The sequence below is a fragment of the Monodon monoceros genome, unplaced genomic scaffold (assembly GCF_005190385.1).
Source record: "Monodon monoceros isolate NGI ecotype Baffin Bay Population unplaced genomic scaffold, NGI_Narwhal_1 Super_Scaffold_18, whole genome shotgun sequence".
NCBI classification, from domain to species: Eukaryota; Metazoa; Chordata; class Mammalia; order Artiodactyla; family Monodontidae; genus Monodon; species Monodon monoceros.
This window is the reverse complement of record NW_021703774.1, coordinates 75362350-75383128: the sequence shown is the minus strand read 5'-3', so window position 1 is coordinate 75383128 and position 20779 is coordinate 75362350. Positions and strand designations below refer to the sequence as shown.

The following is a 20779-nucleotide window of genomic DNA, read 5'->3' as shown; positions in this document are numbered from 1 at the left end:
TTATATTATTTTGCAATTTTCCTTACAGCAAATTTTTGTGAATAAGATAAAAATATCTTATTCAACTGTTTTTGCAATAAATTTTGATGTATTTCATTAGTTTGTTATGCATTTTGTGAAAATTATTTCCTTTTTCTATATGTACCTTTCTCAGTATAATTCAATGTACATCTATTAAGTGTCTACTAAGGGCTATTTATAATTTTATATGCTGTGGGGAAGATCATGCATACAAGTCAAGGGGCTTACAATCTAGCTGGGGAGATAAAGAATAGACTCTAAGACATTATGGAGGTCTTTGAATCCTAAGCTGAAAAATATACACTAGAGAAAATGGGGCAGCATCCAAAATTTTAATTAGGGCAGAGATACAACCATACCCTAGAAAGAACACTTTGGTTGAAATAGGTAGGATAGATTAGAAGAGACCTGTGGAAACGTTATTAGCAGCCAAAGGGAATGAGATCTTGAAGTATGGGGCAGAGAAATGGGAATGATCTATTCAGGATTCTGAAATTGAAAAATTCTTCTCTAAAAATGGGAGGAAAATCATCTCTAATGTGGGCAAAGCCAGTGAACACTCTCCTTTGTGGCCATTTAATGTTCAGTAACATCCATACATCTTTTTCTGGAATAAAAAGAGAAGAGGGGGTCCAAATTGGTTAAGGTAATTTTCCATAATCAAAACAATTTTTAAAAATTCTAGTAGAGTTGAAAAGTCATCATTTATGATATCTCAGTGAGAGGCTAACATAACAATCTGGGTAGCTATGGCGCTATTTTATGTGATCACTACAACACCCCCATGAGGTAGTTATTAGAAGTTTTTGAGGAAGCAAAGAAGATAACCTTGATGGGGAAAGAACAGTGAACTGGGGTTTGATATCAGCTAGAGCAATGCTTCTCAGCTTTCAGATGCATCTGAATCACTTGAGGATTTTGTTAAAAGGCAGATTCCAATTCAGTAGGTCTGGGATGGGGCCTAAGATTCTGCATTTCTAACAATCTTCCAAGTGATGCCCCTGCTGCTAGTCCACAGATCATACTTTAGGTAGCAAGGATCTGGAACAGTCATTCTCTAAATTGCAGTGAATTTTGTTGGGCATTAAATGGTTCTGAGACCAATTCCAGTGTGTGTATGCGGGTGGCGGGTGGTCCTCAGACACCAGCAAACAATTCTCAAACACTAGCAGGATGTCCAAGAATTCAACTCAATTGTGATCCCTATCTACACAGAGACAGCATCAGATTCCACAGATTGAGGGCTCAGTCCTACAAGACTTCACCCTCGTCTCCACTTCAGACACCAGTCATAAGCCCTGGTTATTACCTGGGCTTCTGAACAACCACCTACAGATTGGAGGTTCCAACGACCCCCTCCTGGGATTTGGACTTCAGTTGCCATTCTCAAGTCCAGGTTGTTACCTATACTTCTGACCAACTGAGTATAAATCAGAAATTCCCATGAACCCCTCCCACATTGGGTTTGATTAATTTGCTAGAGCAGCTACAGAATACAGGAAACCCATTTACTCACTAGGCAACTGGTTTGTTATAAAAGAATATAATTTAGGAAAAGGCAAATGAAAGAGACACATAGGGAAAAGGACACTGAGCTTCCATGCCCTCTCCAGGCACACCGCTCTCCCCTAGTCTCTTCGGTTCACCATCCTGGGAGCTCCCTGAACCCCACTCTTTTGGGTTTTTATGGAGACTTTATGACATAGGCATGATTGATTAAATCATTGGGCATTGGCTATTGATTCAACTTCCAGCCCCTGTCGCCTCCCCAGAGGTCAGGGGATAGGCAACTGAAAGTTACAAACCTCTAATCACAGTGTTTGCTCCATTGGTAACCAGCCCACAACCTTAGTTGCTTTCTAAAGGTCACCATATTAACATAACAAAAGACACTTGGTATCACTCTCAACAGTTAGGAAATTAGGAGAGTATTGGGAGCTCTGAGCCAGGAACTGTGGAAAAAGACCATATATGAGAATATATTTTGACCATCAGGATAACCAAATATATATTTCTTATAAATCACAATATTGCAGCATTTAGCTTATTTCATTTTTATGTTATAAATAATGCTGTCATTCACATCCTTTAACATAAATCTTTGTCTACAATGCTGAATCTTTCTTTAAAAGGCTAAGTTGCAAGGGTTTCATATACTTGTCACATTGCTGTCCAGAAAACATTGTACTAAGATCTCATTTCACCTCATTTTTGCTAACACTGAGTGACTGTCTTTTAATTTAGTAAAAACGAGGTAAAATGGGAACACATAGTGGACAGGATGTAAGTTAGTACAGTGTTTCCTGGAGAACAATGTGGCAAGTGTATGAAACTCTTGAAACTTCCCAAGGCTTTGAAATACATATACTTTTTAAAAGACTATTACTCAGATGGGCAGTTCTCACTTGGAGTCTTATGTCATAGCAATAAGGTGACAGCTGGGACTGGACGTGTGCTATGACCTCCCTGCTCACATATTTAGAATGTCAACTGGGATAACTAGACCTTCTGGGGGCTGGCTGCACATCCCTCTATCCCAAACATGCTCTTCATGTGGCTAGCTCGGGCTTCCTCACAGGATGGTGGTCTCAGGGTAGCTGGACTTCTTACGTGGCTGCTGACTTCCACCACAGCAAGCTTTCTAAGAGACTCAGGCAGAAACTGCAAGACTACTTATCACTTAGTCTTGGAAGCCATTCAGTATCATCCCAACTGCATGCTGTTGGTCAAAAGCAAGCCATGAAGACAACTTAGATTCAAGGGGAAGAGACACAAATACTGGGAGATGTGAAGGGCTGTGGGGAGGGGACTTTTTCTTTTTTCTTTTGCTGTACGCGGGCCTCTCACTGTTGTGGTCTCTCCCGTTGCGGAGCACAGGCTCCGGACACGGAGGCCCAGTGGCCATGGCTCACGGGCCCAGCTGCTCCGCGGCATGTGGGATCTTCCCGGACCGGGGCACGAACCCGTGTCCCCTGCATCGGCAGGTGGACTCTCAACCATTGCGCCACCAGGGAAGCCCGGGACTTTTTAAATTGGCATTTCTTTCAGGAAACATTTTCAAATGTTTGTTGGCTGTTTATAAACCATGATCTTAATTCTCAAGTTGCTATGAATGCTTTTTATTTACTGCAGGAAGAACCTGAAGAAGGAAGGGCCAGTATTTACAAGTCAGTGGTCATCAACACTTCTAAGGAGATGATGTGCTTCAGTGACTATCCCGTCCCAGATCACTATCCTAACTTCATGCACAACTCCCAGGTCCTGGAGTATTTCAGGATGTATGCCAAAGAATTTCACCTTCTAAAGTACATTCGATTTAAGGTAGGGAATTTCGTGGGTATCTCTGTGTTCTGAGTTTCAAGTAAATGAATAACTGGTCTTATTTACCAGTGCTTATGTATACATTGGTTTGATATGCTCATGTATCTATCCAATCCAGACAGATTCTACTCTGTGTCTTCTCTATGTCTGAAAATATTCATGGAAAGGTCCCTCTTCTATGTATTTTGACTGCAGATCCGGGAAGCCCCCTTCATTTCATTGCCTTCATTCTATATCATTTGATTACAATAAAACAATGAGGGGAACTGACAGGTATGGGAACTTTAAAACCTTCTGTTTCCACAACTTGCTGCTTAGCCCTTTTATACTTTCTGAAGTACTTTCCAGTGCATTATTTATGTGACCACAACAACCCAGTGAAGTAGGTTTTGAAAACTTATGAGGGAACAAATAAGTTAAGTCTGGCGTAGAGCGAGGAACACTGAATTGGGAAGCAAAAACTTGAGTTCTAGTCTTTGCTCTACCACTAACCAACTTGTGACTTCAGACAAGTTCCTCAACGCCGATGTGTCTTCACTTTATTTGTAAAACAAGATGACTGTACTAGATCACTTCACTGGTTCTTTCCTGCTGTAAAGTCTTCTGTGATACTCCTATCATTCTAAACCATGACCATAAAAGAATCAATACTTCTGACAGCTGGCAAAAAGCCCAAATCTTCTACCTTCTGAGCATTCTACTAAATCATGACTCTTTCTCTTTAACAACAAAATTAAAATGGCAATATCCAGTGACGACTTCCAAAGTCAATCATTTACAGCCTAGTGGTCCTTCTCTTCACTTCTTTAAACACTTATTGAAGAGGTTTGTTACCATACTAAACAGTGAAGACACAAAAACAAAAAAAATTAGTGATTTCACAGTCTAGTTATAGAGATAGAAAAATGAAGAGAAATTTCATTGTAAATATAATTATTAAAAATGAAGAGTTAGTGATAAATGCCACAGAAATCTATACATTGCAGCTCAGAGGAGGGTTGCTTAACCCATCAGGGCATGAGGCATCAGGCACCAGGAAGGTTTTCTTAGAGGAGATAATCCCAAGCTAAATGTTGAAGGGTGAGTATCTCCAAATGAAGAAAGAATAAAAGGATGATCCAGGCAGAAACACTGGATAAAAGTAAGAACATGATACTTATAGAAGATAAGTAATAGTATAAGTAATAGTATAGAAGAACAATAAATAGTATAGAAGAACTGTGTAAAAGTAAGAACATGACCGAGAAGAACAATAAATAGTATAGGATGGCTCGGGTATACAAGAGTGGTATCTATATCAGTCAACCAAGACATTATGGTCATAAACCCAGAAGCACATAGAACACATTCTTAATGTTTCCTTAAGCTGGGTAGAGTAACCCATATTTATTATTATTTTTTAAAGCTAAAAATTGTGCCACTGACTATCCCACCTCACACCTTCTTTCTTTATAGTTACTTGTAAAATGGGCATTTATGGGAGTCAGAGAGGTTCATTTACATAAAATATGAGTCACTGAGATGTTTCTCTACTCTATTAGGAAAGGGAGCCCTCTAGCTCAGTCACAAGTTTAAGGCCAGACAGTGAGAACGGGACTTGAGGTAAGAAGGCATCAGAGGGTCTCAGGATGTCTCGGGGTATGGGGAGGAATAGGCATTTCGTGCATGGAGTGTCTCAGAAGCACAAGAGAAGCCCAAACTTTATTCAAGTATCACATTGCCCTAGGTATGGTCCACGAGAACTAGTAATTTGCACTTTTCTAGAAGCAGAGGAAAGTGCAACATTAGTCTGCCAACTCTGTTTTATTTAGCTTGCCTCATGGAAGTTTTCTCACTCTGACCACAGCCCCAAACAAAAAAGTTCTGATTTGTGGAGTACGAAAGTCAAATACCCCTGCATGAGGCCTGTTATGTGGTAGCAGCCCTTTGTTTACCCTCTGCAAGGAGAGTCCTGTTAGGGAAGGTGCCCACTATATAGGCTGTGGTTATAGTGCCCTGTGGCTACCCCTTTTCTTTACAGACCACCGTGTGCAGTGTGAAGAAGCAGCCTGATTTCTCCACTTCAGGCCAATGGGAGGTGGTCACGGTATCTGAAGGGAAAAAGGAGGTGAATGTCTTCGATGGAGTTATGGTTTGCACTGGCCATCACACCAATGCTCACTTACCCTTGGAAAGCTTCCCTGGTAAGTAGCCTACAAGGAAGGAAGACACTTGAACTATGCCTGTGACCTGATCCCTAAAAAATGGGAGGAATGTGGTCTGAGTGATTCCTATCTTGGGATGAAATAAGGCTTATCCTGATTCTGCATATTCTTCTGAAAGGTGATGGGGTAACTTGTATTAACGCTATTTAGGAGGTAGAGATACCAGTAATTTGGGGGACTAGAGGAAAATTACAAGGCTCTATATTTAGTTTTACAATAATTTTAGTTTTTTAAGGATAAAAGTTGATCTGCATTAGATTGAATGAGGGAATTTTTCTTTTTTAATTTTTATTGGAGTATAGTTGATTTATAATGTTGTGTTAGTTTCTGCTGTACAGCAAAGTGAGTCAGTTATTCATATAAATATATCCACTCATTTTTAGATTCTCTTCTCATATAGGTCATTACAGAGTACTGAGAAGAGTTCCCTGTGCTATACAGTAGGTATTTATCAGTTACCTATTTTATATATAGTAGTGTGTATATGTCAATCCCAGTCTACCACTTAATCCCTCCCCCACACCTTTCCCCCCGGTAACCGTAAGTTTGTTTTCTACATCTGTGAGTCTATTTCTGTTTTGTAAATAAGTTCATTTGTACCATTTTTTTTAGATTCCACATATAAGCGATATCATATGATATTTGTTTTTCTCTGACTTACTTCACTCAGTATGACAATCTCTAGGTCCATCCATGTTGCTGCAAATGACATTATTTCATTCTTTTTTATGGCTGAGTAATATTCCATTGTATATATTTACCACATCTTCTTTAACCTGAATGAGGGCTTTTTTAGCAATCGAGGAAATAAACAGAAATATTGAGTTTCTAAGGAAGAAAATAAAGCTTAAAGAAAGAGTTTAATTACAGTCTTTGGCCTGGATTTTCATTCTGAGAGGAAAAAAGCACTCTGTGTATAGTTTAGTGTATATAAGAACATATATACTCCAATTGGAATGGAAGTAGGTATTTACAGATGATGAAAAGAGGGGGTGGGGGATGGGCAAAATAGGTGAAGGGGATTAAGAGATAGAAGCTACCAGTTATAAAATAAATCAGTCACAGGGTTGTAATATACAGCACAAGGAATATAGATAAAAGACTGTAATATCATAATAACTTTGTATGTTGCATAATCTATATAATTATCAAGTTACTATGTTGTACATCAGAAACTGCTATAATAAGTCAACTACACTTCAATTAAAAAAAAAATAAAGAGGGTGAAAAGACAAAAGAGAATGGAGGTTTTCTGAAGCAGTTTGGATTTGTGAGTCCACAGGTCTAAAACACTAACAGATCCTGAGTTCAGCAGACTACTTATAATAAGGAAATCACAAGGTTCCGCTCTGAGGTGATGGGAAAAGAAAACAGGCAAAAATATTCAGAAAGGCAAGAATGCACCTGAGTAAAAGGAGAACATACAGAGAATATATGCATAAACTCTACACACTGCAAAAAAAATGAATGATTTAACAAATTATATCAGATAAACCATCACCCAGGAATTATTTTCCCTTCTCTTGCAGGAATTGAGAAGTTCAAAGGACAGTACTTCCATAGTCGAGATTATAAGAATCCAGAGAGTTTCACTGGAAAGAGAGTCATTATAATTGGCATTGGGAATTCTGGAAGCGATCTGGCTGTGGAAGTTAGCCACACAGCCAAGCAGGTTTGAATTAGTAAATTATTTACTTTGCTTCACCAAGGAAGCTTCAGGTGGACCCAGCAGAGTGTATGGATACCTGCACACAGCCCATCAGTGCCAATGGCAAATGCAGGGCTTGGTTTCACTGCCTCAGTTGGCAACATTTTGATTGATGATGTGATGGAGCCAAGGTTACAAGTTAGATTCCCATCATTCACTTGGCCTCACACTAAGGAATTTGGTCATGATCACAAACTGTGCTCATAATCTCACTCAGCTGTCTCTTCAGAGTGTGCCTCTGGCTTTTAAGAAGACCAGGTGATTGCCGGAAGAGCTTGTTAGAATGCAGCATTCAGAGCGTGGATCACCTGTTGGCCAGCAGAAGTGCTATGCTCTTATCTGAAGGAAAATGTACTCAGTCATTGAAAGCTTTTAACTCATAGGATGTTTGGGGAATTTTCCTCTTCATTCTTCTTCACTCCCCAAATGGAAAAAAGAAGCAGTCTAATCCTTCTAAAGACAACATGGATATCAGTATGAAAAGCATCCACATTGTAGCACATGCAAGCAGCTCCTCCCAGCCTTTGCATACAATTAGGTAACACAGAATAACATTTACTCTAAAGGAATTTCTATGTCCTTGACGTTTTTTGGTTTCCTAGTTTGTTTTTTGTATCATAGCTTTTTTTAAAAAATAAATTTATTTATTTTAGTATTTATTTATTTATTTATTTTGGCTGTGTTGGGTCTTTGTTGCTGTGCACGGGCTTTCTCTCTAGTTGCGGTGAGCAGGGGCTACTCTTCGTTGCAGTGTGCAGGCTTCTCATTTCGGTGTCTTCTCTTGTTGCAGAGCACGGGCTCTAGCCGCATGGGCTTCAGTAGTTGTGGCAAGTGGGCTCAGTAGTTTTGGCCCCCGGGCTTAGTTGCTCCGTGGCATGTGGGATATTCCTGGACTAGGGCTTGAACCCGTGTCCCCTACACTGGCAGGCGGATTCTTAAACACTGGGCCACCAGGGAAGCCCTGTATCATAACTTTTGAACTGGGAAAAAAGTATCTTCATTATAAATTCCTGGAAACAGACATCATTAATATATTTTGTTATGCATGTCTTTATTGAATCATAATTTTGTTGGCAATAGGTAAATGCCTGGTTGTTCTTCAGTAACTTTAATTAAGCTGTGCTTCTCCACAAATTGTTTTTAAATTATTTTTTAAAATAGGAGTTTAATGCCACAACTTTGTTAAATGAACTTTACCCACAAACTCCATTCAATAACACTTCCCAGGTCTATCCCCATCTATCCCCACAAAACTGATTTCATATATTACTCCATGAATTAATTCAGCAAGCATTTATTAGGAAATAGGTATGTAAACAATAAAGGGTATGGGTGCTATGATAAAAGAATGTACCAGGTATGTGGTGGGGACCGAAGGCATGAGCTTTCTTTAATACCATTGGCTTGTTAAATGGTCAGTTATAGAGGAGCTGGGCCTTACAAGCATTGAGGAATTGTAAATTGCCAAAGTACAAGGCAGCAAGAGCAGGTGGAGGTAAGGTGGTTGTGTCTGAGAAAGCTTTGTGACGTATGTATTTTTGTCACTACTTTACACATAGAGAACTTTTTAACTGAAACTCTGAGCATTTACATTAGTCATAACCTATATTTAAAAAGTTATATAGACTGCATATAAAACCATTTGATTTCTAAGACCACACAGGCTCTTTCAATTGTGACATGTAAAAGTGCTTATTTATGATAGCGGTTATGGTCACCATCGGTGAGAATATATGTATGAAGTACATAATTAGCCCTCTATAGACAGGTCACCGTTTAACATGAAATGTTAGACAAAACACCATAAAACAATGTACTTATATAGCTTACAACCTGGAAAACTATCTCCAGAGAGTTTTATAATATAGAGAAAGTGATGCTTTTGCCAGGTAGTTGAATACCAAACTTTTATCAGCTCTGAATGTGGACTTTAGTCAGCAGATAACAGAAAGACGGACCAGCTCCCTTTGTGCTACTTGCAATCTTCAGTATTTCCCTTAAATAATCGATGAAACATTACTTAAGCACAGGCTTTGGAGTCAGACTTAGGTCGGAAATTCAGCTCTACCACTTAGTGCTATATGACCTCAGGCAAGTTATTTATCCTCTCCATTCTTCTCACCCATAAAAAGGACAAAACAATACCTACCTCAAGAGGTTGTTGTATTAATTCAATAAAAATATAGATAAAGGACCTAGTACAGTGACTGACAGGTTACAATTCTCAATAAAAGGAAGTGACGCTGATGATAGGCTGGGGACTAAAGGATGTATATGCTCTACCTCCCACCTTGGAGAAAACACATTTGGAAAGATAAAAAATAAGAATACATAATGTTAAATATCAATATAAATAAGTTTTTTGTAATAATGTAAACAATGTGAAAGGCAAAATAAAGACTGAAAGTTTTGGATTAATGATGTCCAGTTGCTTTCAGCTTTACTGTTCCACGATTTTAAATGAGTTGGACAGGTGACAAGTGCTAGAGAAGTTCAGAAGATGGAGAGAAAATTATCAGCCAGAACAGTCAGTGGTATCTTCATGGAGGAGGGAGACTTGATCTTGATCTGGATCTGAAAAATGAATAGGCTTTGGAGAATTAAGCTTTTCAGGGAGGCATAATGACATTAAACAGAAATGCACTGGTAGTTCAGAGCAAGACATAGTCTTGGTCAGTGACTACACCAATATAATTGTAAGCTTAGTGTTTGACAAGAAAATGGCAGGAAATTTAAAAATATATATATTACCAGGGAATAAAAAGCCAGACTAATGAGTCTGAACTCATCTTGAAGAAACTGGGTTCCCATTACTTCAGAGAAATGAGTCAGAGAATGGCAAAAACAAACATTTTTTTTCCCATGCCTCAGGTTTTCCTCAGCACCAGAAGAGGGGCTTGGATCTTCAATCGTGTCGGAGACTATGGATATCCTTTTGATGTGTTGTTGACGTCTCGATTTCAATATTTTATGAAGAAGATTTGTGGTCAATCATTAGCAAATACATTTTTGGAAAAAAAGATGAACCAAAGGTTTGATCATGAAATGTTTGGCCTGAAGCCTAAACACAGGTATGTTCCCAGGCTGGGAGGTGGGCAGTAACAGCCAAGGCAAAGAATAAGGACTGTTCACATAGGCTAATAGTAGGGTTACCTCTATGTTTACATTAAGCAAGTCCACAGAATCTGAGATTAGATTTCTACCTTTCCCCCACAAAAGTCCAAGATCTACTGGTCTGTAATTTTCAGGCTGTAATTCTCCTTGGCATTAACCATTTTTATCATACCCTGAGGTACCAGTTCTTTTTACATGATGCCCAATAGCAACAACAAAATGGTAATAGAGGGCAGGGCATCATTCATTCATTCATCCAACAAACTGAGCATCTGTTATGAGCCAAGCATTATACTGGCATGAGAATACTGAGACTAAAGACCTAATAGTAATACTAATAGTAATAATAACACCCTACCTTTTTGAGGACTTAATATAAGACAAGCACAGTGCTAAATGAGTTACGCGCATTATCTCATTTAATCCTCACAACAGCCCTATAGGTTGGTACTATTTTGATCTCCATTTTGCAAATATAAAAATTGACACTTAGAGAACCTAACTTGCCCAAGATCACACAAGTAATAAATGACAAACTGGAGGAATGGATGTTTCCTTTAATACTCTAAGAAGAAGACAGACAATAGAATATGATAAAGAAATGCATGGAGTCCTATGAGAGTATGAAGGATAGAAGTCCTCACACAGCCTACAAGGTAGACTGTGATAGCATTTCCAAAGGCTAATTTTAAATGCTGTTTTCCCTTCTGACTTTTATTTTATTTTTCATAAATTTATTTATTTATTTTTGGCTGCATTGGGTCTTTGTTGCTGCACGTGGGCTTTCTCTACCTGTGGTGAACAGGTGCTACTCTTTGTTATGGTACTTGGGCTTATCACGGTGGCTTCTCTTGTTGCAGAGCATGGGTTCTAGGTGCTCAGGCTTCAGTAGTTGTAGCATGCAGGCTCAGCAGTTGTGGCTCACGGGCTCCAGAGCACAGGCTCAGTAGTTGTGGTGCATGTGCTTAGTTGCTCTGCAGCATATGGGATCTTCCCGGACCTGGACCCGAACCTGTGTCCCCTGTATTGGCAGGTGGATTCTTAACCACTGCGCCAACAGGGAGTCCAATGTTTAGGTTTACTTGGTATAAAATAGTAAGTACGATAAGCACCCATATATCCTTCACTTAGATTCACCTATTATTCGCAGTTTACTATATTTGCTTTCTCTCTCTCCCTCTCTCTGGAGATAGATAGATCCATACATATATGGCATCCATATATACATACATATATTCATACATTTTTTTTTCTGAACCATTCGAGAGTAAGCTGCAGTCAGTAAGACATTTTACCCTACATTCTTTAGCATATATTGCCTAAGAAAAAGGGCATTCTTCTACATAAACATAATTATCACACTTAGTAAAGTTAACATTGATAAAAATACCATTACCTAATATATTGCATATTCAAATTTCCCAAACTGTTTCAATAATATTGTAGCTTTTTAAAATTTTTAGCCATGCCGTGTGGCTTAAAGTGCAGAATCCTAACCATTGGGCTGCCAGGGAATTGCCTGTAGCTTTTTTATTTTTAAATCCAAGATCCTGTCAGGTATTACACCATTGCATTTAGTTGTCATATTTCTTTAATCTCTCAGTCTGAAATAAATCTCTCTTTTTTTGACATGGATTTTTTTAAAGAATTGAAGCCATTTGTTTTGCAGAAAGTCTCTAAATTTGGACTTTCATAGTAGTTCTTCCTCTATTATATTTAGGTTAAACAATTTTGGTGTGAATACTCATATGTTATGTTGTGCCTTCTTGGTGGATCACATCAGGAGCTGTATGATAGCAGCTTATTGCATATTAATGATGTAAAATTCAATCACTTGGATTAGGTGGTATCTACTAGGTTTCTTTATTGTAAAGATATTTTTTCCTTTGAAATTAATCAGTGGGGTGATATTTTGAGACTGTGCCTGCCAACAACATTTCAGGAATTTATTTCGCCCAATTATGGAAACTGTAGCATCCATAACTTTGGTGATCACAAAATATATTGAGGTTATATGGAATAATAGAAGAGAGTCAAACAAATAGGGTAAGGAAGTAGCATTCTAATTATAAATACAAGGTCTTGGAATAGCAAAAAATACATTATGCTCTGAGAACTGCACATAGTTTGGTTTCGCTGGACTACAGGCAAAGATGGAAGAGTGACTGAGTACATCTCCTGGTTCACTGGGCAGATATATGAAAATGTTTGTATGCTCTGCTAAATAAAAAGTTTAGAATGAAGACAGCCCAGAGCCACTGAAAGATTTTAAGCAGGTGAGTGACATAATAATAAATACATTGTGGAACAATCACTCCAAAAATGATGTAGAAGATAGAGTGAATGGGGATGGAGCAGGAGGCACTAGAGACAGCTGTAATGGCCCAGGTGAAACAGCACAAGTAAAACTATTCTGGGGGTGTTAAGAGGAGAAAGCGTAGCCTTGGTGACCAGATGTAAGACTCACAGTTTTGTGGCTTGGGCCACAAAATGTGGATGGTGGTACTGTTAGTGAACAGGAGTAAGTCTGGAGAGAAAGATGAAATGATGAGGTTGGAATGAGAACAGAATCTGTACCTAAAGGTTTGCGTCAAAGAATTACTAAATGCAGCAAACCAGTAATACTGTTTAAACATATCTTGTTCCTAAGAAGAGGCCAGCTCTGTCTGAACATCGTGGGCTGAGGATTCTCAGAGCTGTTAACACAGGATCCAAGGATTCGCACTGCTTTTAGAAAGGTCCAAGATTCTGCACCTTATCCTATGTTATTTCGAGGAAACACTACTTACCATGCCTAGAGTATCTCAAGGGAGTTCATAAAAAAGCATTTGATATAAATCCTAAAATCCTAGGCTGTGTGACCTTGGGCAAGCCACTTAACTTCTTTAGGCCTCAGTTTCCTCCTCTATAGGACCTGGATAATGACAACTGTCCTACCTCCTTCGTTGGGTTTGCGTGAGACTCAAATACGTTAATGTATGTAAAAACAGTTTATAACTGTAAGTCACTATACACATGTAATTTATTATACCGTTTGGAAAATGATGGTCCAAGCCTGGCTCTTGGGCCTTTGAAGAGGAAAAGAGACTCAACAGAATGCTGATAGTCCAGTTCCGCAGATTTCTTGATATATGGATAGAAGCTACTAGACTGTGGACTTATCATATCACTGAGAGCATTATTAGTCCTTGAGAAACCATGCACGTACTCTTCAAATAAAACAATCCTTCCCTCACTTCTCCAACAGCTTTTCTTTCAATGCCATCCAGGGACAAACTTTTTTTTTTTTTTTTGCGGTACGCGGGCCTCTCACTGTTGTGGCCTCTCCCGTTGCAGAGCACAGGCTCTGGACACGCAGGCCCAGCGGCCATGGCTCACGGGCCCAGCCGCTCCGCGGCATGTGGGATCTTCCCAGGCCGGGCCACAAACCCGTGTGCCCTGCATCGGCAGGCAGACTCTCAACCACTGTGCCACCAGGGAAGCCCCAGGGTCCAACTTGTACTCTGAGATCCTTACCTTTATCAAGCTGGTATACATTAGACCTTTCCCAAACTTCATGAATAAAGGGACACTATTGGCAAATTGATTAACCACCTCAATCAAAATAGAATTTTATTTACATGGCAATGATCGCTCTCTCTCATGATCTCTCTCATTTTTCCTTCTTTATCATCTTTCACAGAGCTCTGAGTCAGCAACCAACCATAAATGATGATCTGCCAAACTGTATAATTTCTGGCTTGGTGAAGGTGAAAACAAATGTGAAGGAATTCACAGAGACAGCGGCCATATTTGAGGATGGCTCCAGAGAGGATGACATTGATGCTGTTATCTTTGCTACAGGCTATAGCTTTGCCTTTCCTTTTGTTGAAGATTCTGTCAAAGTAGTCAAAAACAAGATATCCCTGTATAAAAAGGTCTTCCCTCCTAACCTAGAAAAGCCAACTCTTGCAATCATAGGCTTGATCCAGCCCTTGGGTGCCATTATGCCCATTTCAGAGCTCCAAGGACGCTGGGTCACTCAAGTATTTAAAGGTAAGTGACCATGCAAGATGACTAACGAATTACTTAGTGGTTTGTTTAATTATGTTTATGTTCTTGCTTATAAATAGCTGAGACAGCATGTATGATTGTAACAGTGCCTGGCACAAAATTAGTGCTCAAAAATTAATTTTTGCGGGAATATAAAGTAGTAACTTACAATAATGGACATATAGCAGAATCTCCTAGGAAGTTTCCCCAAAAGAGACATGTTTTTCCTGATGGTGTTTATTTAATAAGTCTGTGTGGGACTGACATAAGATTGCTGAGAAAATGTTCCCCAGGTGATTCCAATATGCACTCCAGATTAAAATCCACTCATCTAGATTTTAGACAACTGATACATATTTGTGAAGCAAAAGAATTTAATCTTCTTTCATTATACTTAGAGAAAGTCAAATATAGAAGTGTTGTGATTTCATTTCAGACAAAAATTAAGAGCTGGTTAAAGACTAGTCCAGAATGAAGAGGATTCAGCCACTCAAAGTCTTACTTTCTCCCCTTTATGTTCCCTCTTTCAGAAAGTTTTGGCTAGGAAAACATGAGAAAAAACTTTGGGGTTTGGGATAGCAGGCTCAATAAGAATCAGGAGAATGATGTGGCTTCCAAAAGACTTAACTAAATCTGGCATCATTAAAAAACTATAATGTCCTGGAATTTACAACTGTTCTTCCCTGAACTGGTGAGACCACACCCACAGACATTTTAAAAATGAATCTGGAGTACATTAAAAGGAGAGAGACAAGAGTGGTTAAGGGGTTTGAAAATGTGCCATTTGAAGTACAACTAAAGGAGCTGGAGAGGTTTGGCCTAGAGAGGATAAGATTTAGGGGAGATATAGAAGTTCCCTTCAGATACCTGAAGAGATGCCCCATGGCAGAAGGTTTTATATATTTGCTTAGTAACACTTCAAAGCGTTGAACCAGAACCAAGGAGTGAAATTTTGAGGGTTTGCACAATATTAGCTTAACATTAAAAATAAACTTTGGTCAGGCCAATAGGAAGTAGATTCAAGCCTCAGAATAGGGAGAAATCAAATGACTTTTAAGGTTCCTGCTAACAAAGAAGTTCTTTGTACCATTACTAATGTTTAATTAAAACTATTCAAAGTTCTTGTTGAGGGACTTCCCTGGTGGTCCAGTGGCTAAGACTCCACATCCCCAATGCAGGGGGCCTGGGTTTGATCCCTGGTCAGGGAACTAGATCCCACATGCCGCAACTAAAGATCCAGCATGCTGCAAAGAGGATCCTGCGTGCCACATCTAAGACCTGGCACAGCCAAGTAAATAAATAAATATGTTTTTAAAGAGTTCTTATTGAAATTACAGATTCTTCTTCCCTCGTGAAGATCCTCATGGTAGCAGAGAAAAAAGAAGCAATGATGTTAGAGTTGATAGATAAAAAATTTTTCCAAATTTCCCCAAAGTTCTTTCATTTCTTTTTTTTTTTTAATTTTTTGGCTGTGCCCTGGGGCATGTGGGAATCATAGTTCCCTAACTAGGGATCGAACCCATGCCCCCTGCAGTGGAAGCATGGAGTCTTAACCACTGGACTGCCAGGGAAGTCCCAAAGTTCTTTCATTTCTTAATTCCTTTTAATTCTATCCAGTAGATCATGTACTCCTTGAGCACTGGACCAGCAATCCAATGCAAGTAACCCGTTAAGTTGGCTTAATTCCAGTCATATAAAGTGAATCTTTTAACTGGGTCAATTATGTAAGAGGAAAAAGTTGCATTAAAATAGGCCACAGCATCTTGTATACTTTGAACAACTGAGACTCTTTTCCAGGACCAAGTGAACCATTGAGAGGATTAGGGAAAATGAGTATTTGGAAGATTCTGCATTATGGCTATGGGATTAGGGGATCTTAGGGGAAATGCACAAAAAGCCCAGTTTCCTCTGCTAGCAAATCTTAGTGCTAATCCCTCTAGCTTTCTTCTAACACTTGGAAGGAAGGAATCATCAGAGAATCCCTATAACTTTATCAAGTTTCCAAAAGGAACCCTGAGTTTTTTGTTCTACTCTCTGCTTACCAAATCCTTGCTTTCCCATCTCTGAATTCTGCTTTCACTGTGCCAATTTTAAGACCTTAGAATCAGCTAGTTTCTCCCATTCTTTCAAACCTGCCCAACTCTGCCTGTCCTCTTCCCTGGCCTGTCCTTTACCCACCAAGCCACATTTCCCTTCTTCCTTTGTTCTCTAGAATTACTATTCTCTTGTCAAGAAAATATTCCACCCTTTCCTAGAACACTGAGCCCACTTGCTTACCTTGACAGAAATCTAGTTTTCTTTTGTCTCATTTGTAGCCCTCTCAAGAGCCCTTGCAAGTGTTCCACTTTCATTTAGTAACTTTCTTCCCTTGCAAACCATATGAAATGATACCAATTCTCTGGATCACAAGGAAGCATTATGTCATAGCATGGCATTCACATTCCTCCACAAGTTGGATACAGGCTGCTTTCTCAGGCCCATCTTTTGCAGCTCTTTACCATCCATCCTACAATTTTCTAGATGCACTGAATGACTTACCCACTATGCAGCAAACACAGCAGGTACTCTTGTACCTTATGTCTTTGCTTCTGTTGCTCTCTCTGCCTGGTATGCCTCCCTTTAACTCGTTATTTGTGTGGAAAAAGCCTGTTTATTTCCTCCCTCTCTGTAGTATATTGAAAGCTCTTTAAATAAAAGAATCATGTTTATTTGCCTTTGTCTTCCAAGTCTAGACCAGTGCCTAGCACATGGGAGGTAGCTAATACATCTCTATTCAATGACTGCAAGTTTAGTTTTGGAGGTTTTCTAAACTCTACAGTAGAAAGTTCTTATCAGAGGATCTCAGCTTATGAACTATCTTCTCAATTTCCAGTCATGGTAAAAGGCTGGACTGGACTGAAAGAGCAGAATGGCAGCCACACCTCCTTCCTCTTGTAACATTACCTTTACATTAAACATGCAGGGACTAGTCAGGACTACATAAATACAATCTGACTTAGGCCTGAGAGCCGACTGAAAGACTTAGTTCCACAGAGTTACAATTCAGGCTCACCCCGTTTGAACCTTGTCTTGGAACACTTAGGAAATCTCTGAACTTCAGTTCCACACTGTTCTTCAACAACATTCGTCAGCTAACATTTACTGGCCTCTTAGTGTATGCCAGACCCTCTGCTAGGTGCTGGAGATGCAAATATGACCAAACAGAAAATTCCTATCTTTACGGAACTCAGAGTCAAGCAAGGGAGACAAGTAAACAGACATTTAATGTGTTCATTCATTCAGCAGGTATTTACTATATCCTAAACAAGTGTCCAATAACAATGTAGAGGAGCTGGCTATGGGAGCAGAAAGGAATAAATACCCAATTCTCCCTACAACTGCAAATACACTGTAAAAAAGTAAGAGTTTACTAAAAGGACAATGCCATCTTGAACATAACAGAGAACAATTAGTAATATTTATGCAAAGTTAGAGAAAATGACAAAATAAACCAAGTCCTGAGAACTACAAGGAGTTCAGAATTCTGGAGAATAAAGTATTACAGGAATTAAAGAAAATGAAGCTGGAGATATTTATAGAGGCAAAACCAAGAAAATTCCTTAGGTGCCATGCAAGAAGTTCACATTCAATGTAGGCAATAGAAAACAATTGAAGGATTAACTGGCAGAGGCAGAGTCAAATCAGATTTGTAATTCAGAAGATGTGTTAGAGGGAAATGAAATGGGAAATAGGTCAGTTGCGAGCCTGTGACAAAAGTCCAAGAAAGGCGTAATGAGGGCTTTAAACTAAGGTAAAGGAATACAAGGAGACAAATTTGAATGAAATTTTATTGGTGAATTTGAAAAGATTTGGATGCAATGTATGTTGGAGATGAAAGCGAGAAAAAGAATCTGCTCAGGGCTGTGGCCATTGATGTAAACTGGTAATATAAGAGGAGGAGCAAGATAGGAAGGAGGGAGATACATATGGTAAAAATGACATGTGCCTGAATGAGGAAACATTGCAACAGTATCAATGAATTAAGAACTGCACCACCGGATACAGTACACATCTTTATATATTCCTATCTATTTACCTATCTAATTTATAGTGATTTTTTCTTTGGTTGGGTTTTTGTTTTGTTTTGTTTTTTGGATGAATTGGCTGTGTCACAGGCAAGAAATGACCTCCTCCTCCATAATGTTTCTACTTAAGAGAAGTAAAAATTACGGTGGTTCTACGAGAAATAATTTGGAAATCAACTCTCAAACTGTGTTTCATGAGCATCTTAAGACCTGTGATTAACTTCAAATGAAGCATTTCAGTGATTCCTCATTGACTTATGAACATACGTAATAATTCCCAAGGCTAAAATGAAAAGAACACATGGCAAAACACAAAAGCCTATTTCTTGAGTGTTGAATTTGTCTCATGTTTTAAGAGGGACATACCAGGATAGTTACTAGAGTGTGCCCAGAGAAGGGTAACCAATGTGGCAGAAAATGTGAAACCTGTTATATGGGGAACTGTTAAGGCTTTAAGGCTGATAATGAAAAGACTTAAAGAAGTTATGACAGTTGTTCTCAAGTGGTTCAAACGCTGTCATTTGTTAATACTAGACTCCTTGGCCCCAGAAGGCAGAGCTAAGTCCACTGGTGCCAGTTGCATGGAGCCAGGTTCTGGGGTCAATGAAAAGAATAATGTTCCAGCAAGTAGAGCAGCCAAACAATTAAATCATCTCCTCAGGTGATGAGATCCCCATCACCAGAGATATTTAAGGAGGAATGAGATAACCCCTTGAGAGTATTTGTAGAGAGAAGGATTGTATTAGGTAAGATATATTCCCATTCTAAAATTACACATTCCAGAATTTTGTGGAGTAACACTTTAGAGTTGGGTGTGGCTAAAGTTTTCTACATAGCATAGTGCCTGTAAATCCAGGCATAAAGCTAATCATTTAAATTGAGAGTTGTCTATGTCAACTTAAATACTATTCTACCTTTGTCTAGCCATGTCCTTGGTGTTAAATTCCTGCTACTGGAACTGTTCATTGGTGCTTAAATTTATCTGTTAAGATTGGGTATTATGAGTTGCCCTTGGCCTTACCCCTCACTCTCAGTAAACAAAAATTTAGAAGGTAAGGCTTATCTTCCATGGAACTGTAGGCATACAAGGGGACTGAGAGTTTACTTTTACTTCCTTCTCCCTGTGGTATAAAGCCTCTTTGTTATTAAGAGTACAAGTACAGGTGTGTTTCCCATATTCCCCCCGCCCTTTTACTTTGTACCTCATTTTCCGTATACTTTTAAGGCCATTTATCATTTCCTCATGTCCATATTTCATTTCCCAATTGAAAGACTATGTTAGGGAGGAGGCAGGTATTGGCTGGAAAGCAGATTAGGAGAAATATCTTCCAAAGACAAAGTAGAAAAGAGTAAACTACTGAGGTTAATATGATTATATTCTGGTGGTGGTAGGGTAAGGTGATCAAGCGAAGGTGTAACCTCCTTGGTACAGACAACTAGCCTGTATTCCTTTGAATTTTCCATAGCATGGTAATTGTTAATAGGGTTAGTGTTCATAATGAGGTAATTTTAATTTTACACTTAAAATTTTGATTTTTCTCTTTAGGGATAAAGACATTGCCCTCACAAAATGAAATGATAAAAGAAATAGCTAAGGTTCGAGAGGATATGGCCAAAAGGTAAGAGTTCTCCCAGGAAGATAGGTGGTTATTTTTTCCCACTTCTTTCTTAATAAGAGCAATGTTGTATTGTATTTATTGTCCTCATGTCTGTTTAAGGATTTAGAGTATATTTTGAAGGAAAAGGAAATAATAGTTTGTGACAATAGAATAGAGAAATACCACCAAGTGGTTTGAATATGGATGGGAAAGGAGAGAAAAGCTTAAGAAAATTCTGTTTAGGGCCTAAAAGAAAAGTCAAGTAGGAAAAAGCACATGGAGAGAAAACCAGGTATATTATTTTGGCAAGGATTACTTGAAGGGCTGTTAGAGCTGCCAGAGGAAGGAAGGGCAGCAATAAATTAATGAGAGGTAGATATGGTTAAATTACAAATCTGTAGGTAGATTTACAAATCTGCAGGTAGATTTACAAATTTGCAGAGGCCACTTTGCTGGCTGTCATGTGACAACATACTCAGGTCACAGTGGCTTTTGGTATGAGTAATCTATAGGATCTGGGAAGGTGGTACCATCAGCCAGTATTTTAGTGCTTGGGTGGACACATTTAGCAATCTGAATTTCAGAACTTGTGCTTATTCACTTGGTGATCTTTATTGAACAAAGTTGATGTTGATGAAGTTCCTAAATTTTTGTGGAAAAGTCAGAGGCACAATCATCCCATGCCCAAAGACATGGTTTTCTTCAATTGATTATACC

The 20779-nt window shown here is 38.9% G+C and overlaps 1 protein-coding gene across 3 annotated transcripts in view; it reads left to right on the top strand.

The window, feature by feature from the left end:
- The window catches only part of LOC114899216 (dimethylaniline monooxygenase [N-oxide-forming] 5-like), a 29841-nt gene that overhangs the window by 7803 nt on the left and 1259 nt on the right, over positions 1-20779 (top strand). For all 3 annotated transcript variants that reach the window (XM_029229725.1, XM_029229724.1, XM_029229723.1), the window contains 6 exons: positions 3154-3342; positions 5363-5525; positions 7076-7218; positions 10126-10325; positions 14051-14403; positions 20011-20083. In XM_029229725.1, coding sequence (XP_029085558.1) covers positions 3154-3342; positions 5363-5525; positions 7076-7218; positions 10126-10325; positions 14051-14403; positions 20011-20083 — 1121 coding nt within the window. The remainder of the gene's footprint in view (positions 1-3153; positions 3343-5362; positions 5526-7075; positions 7219-10125; positions 10326-14050; positions 14404-20010; positions 20084-20779) is intronic.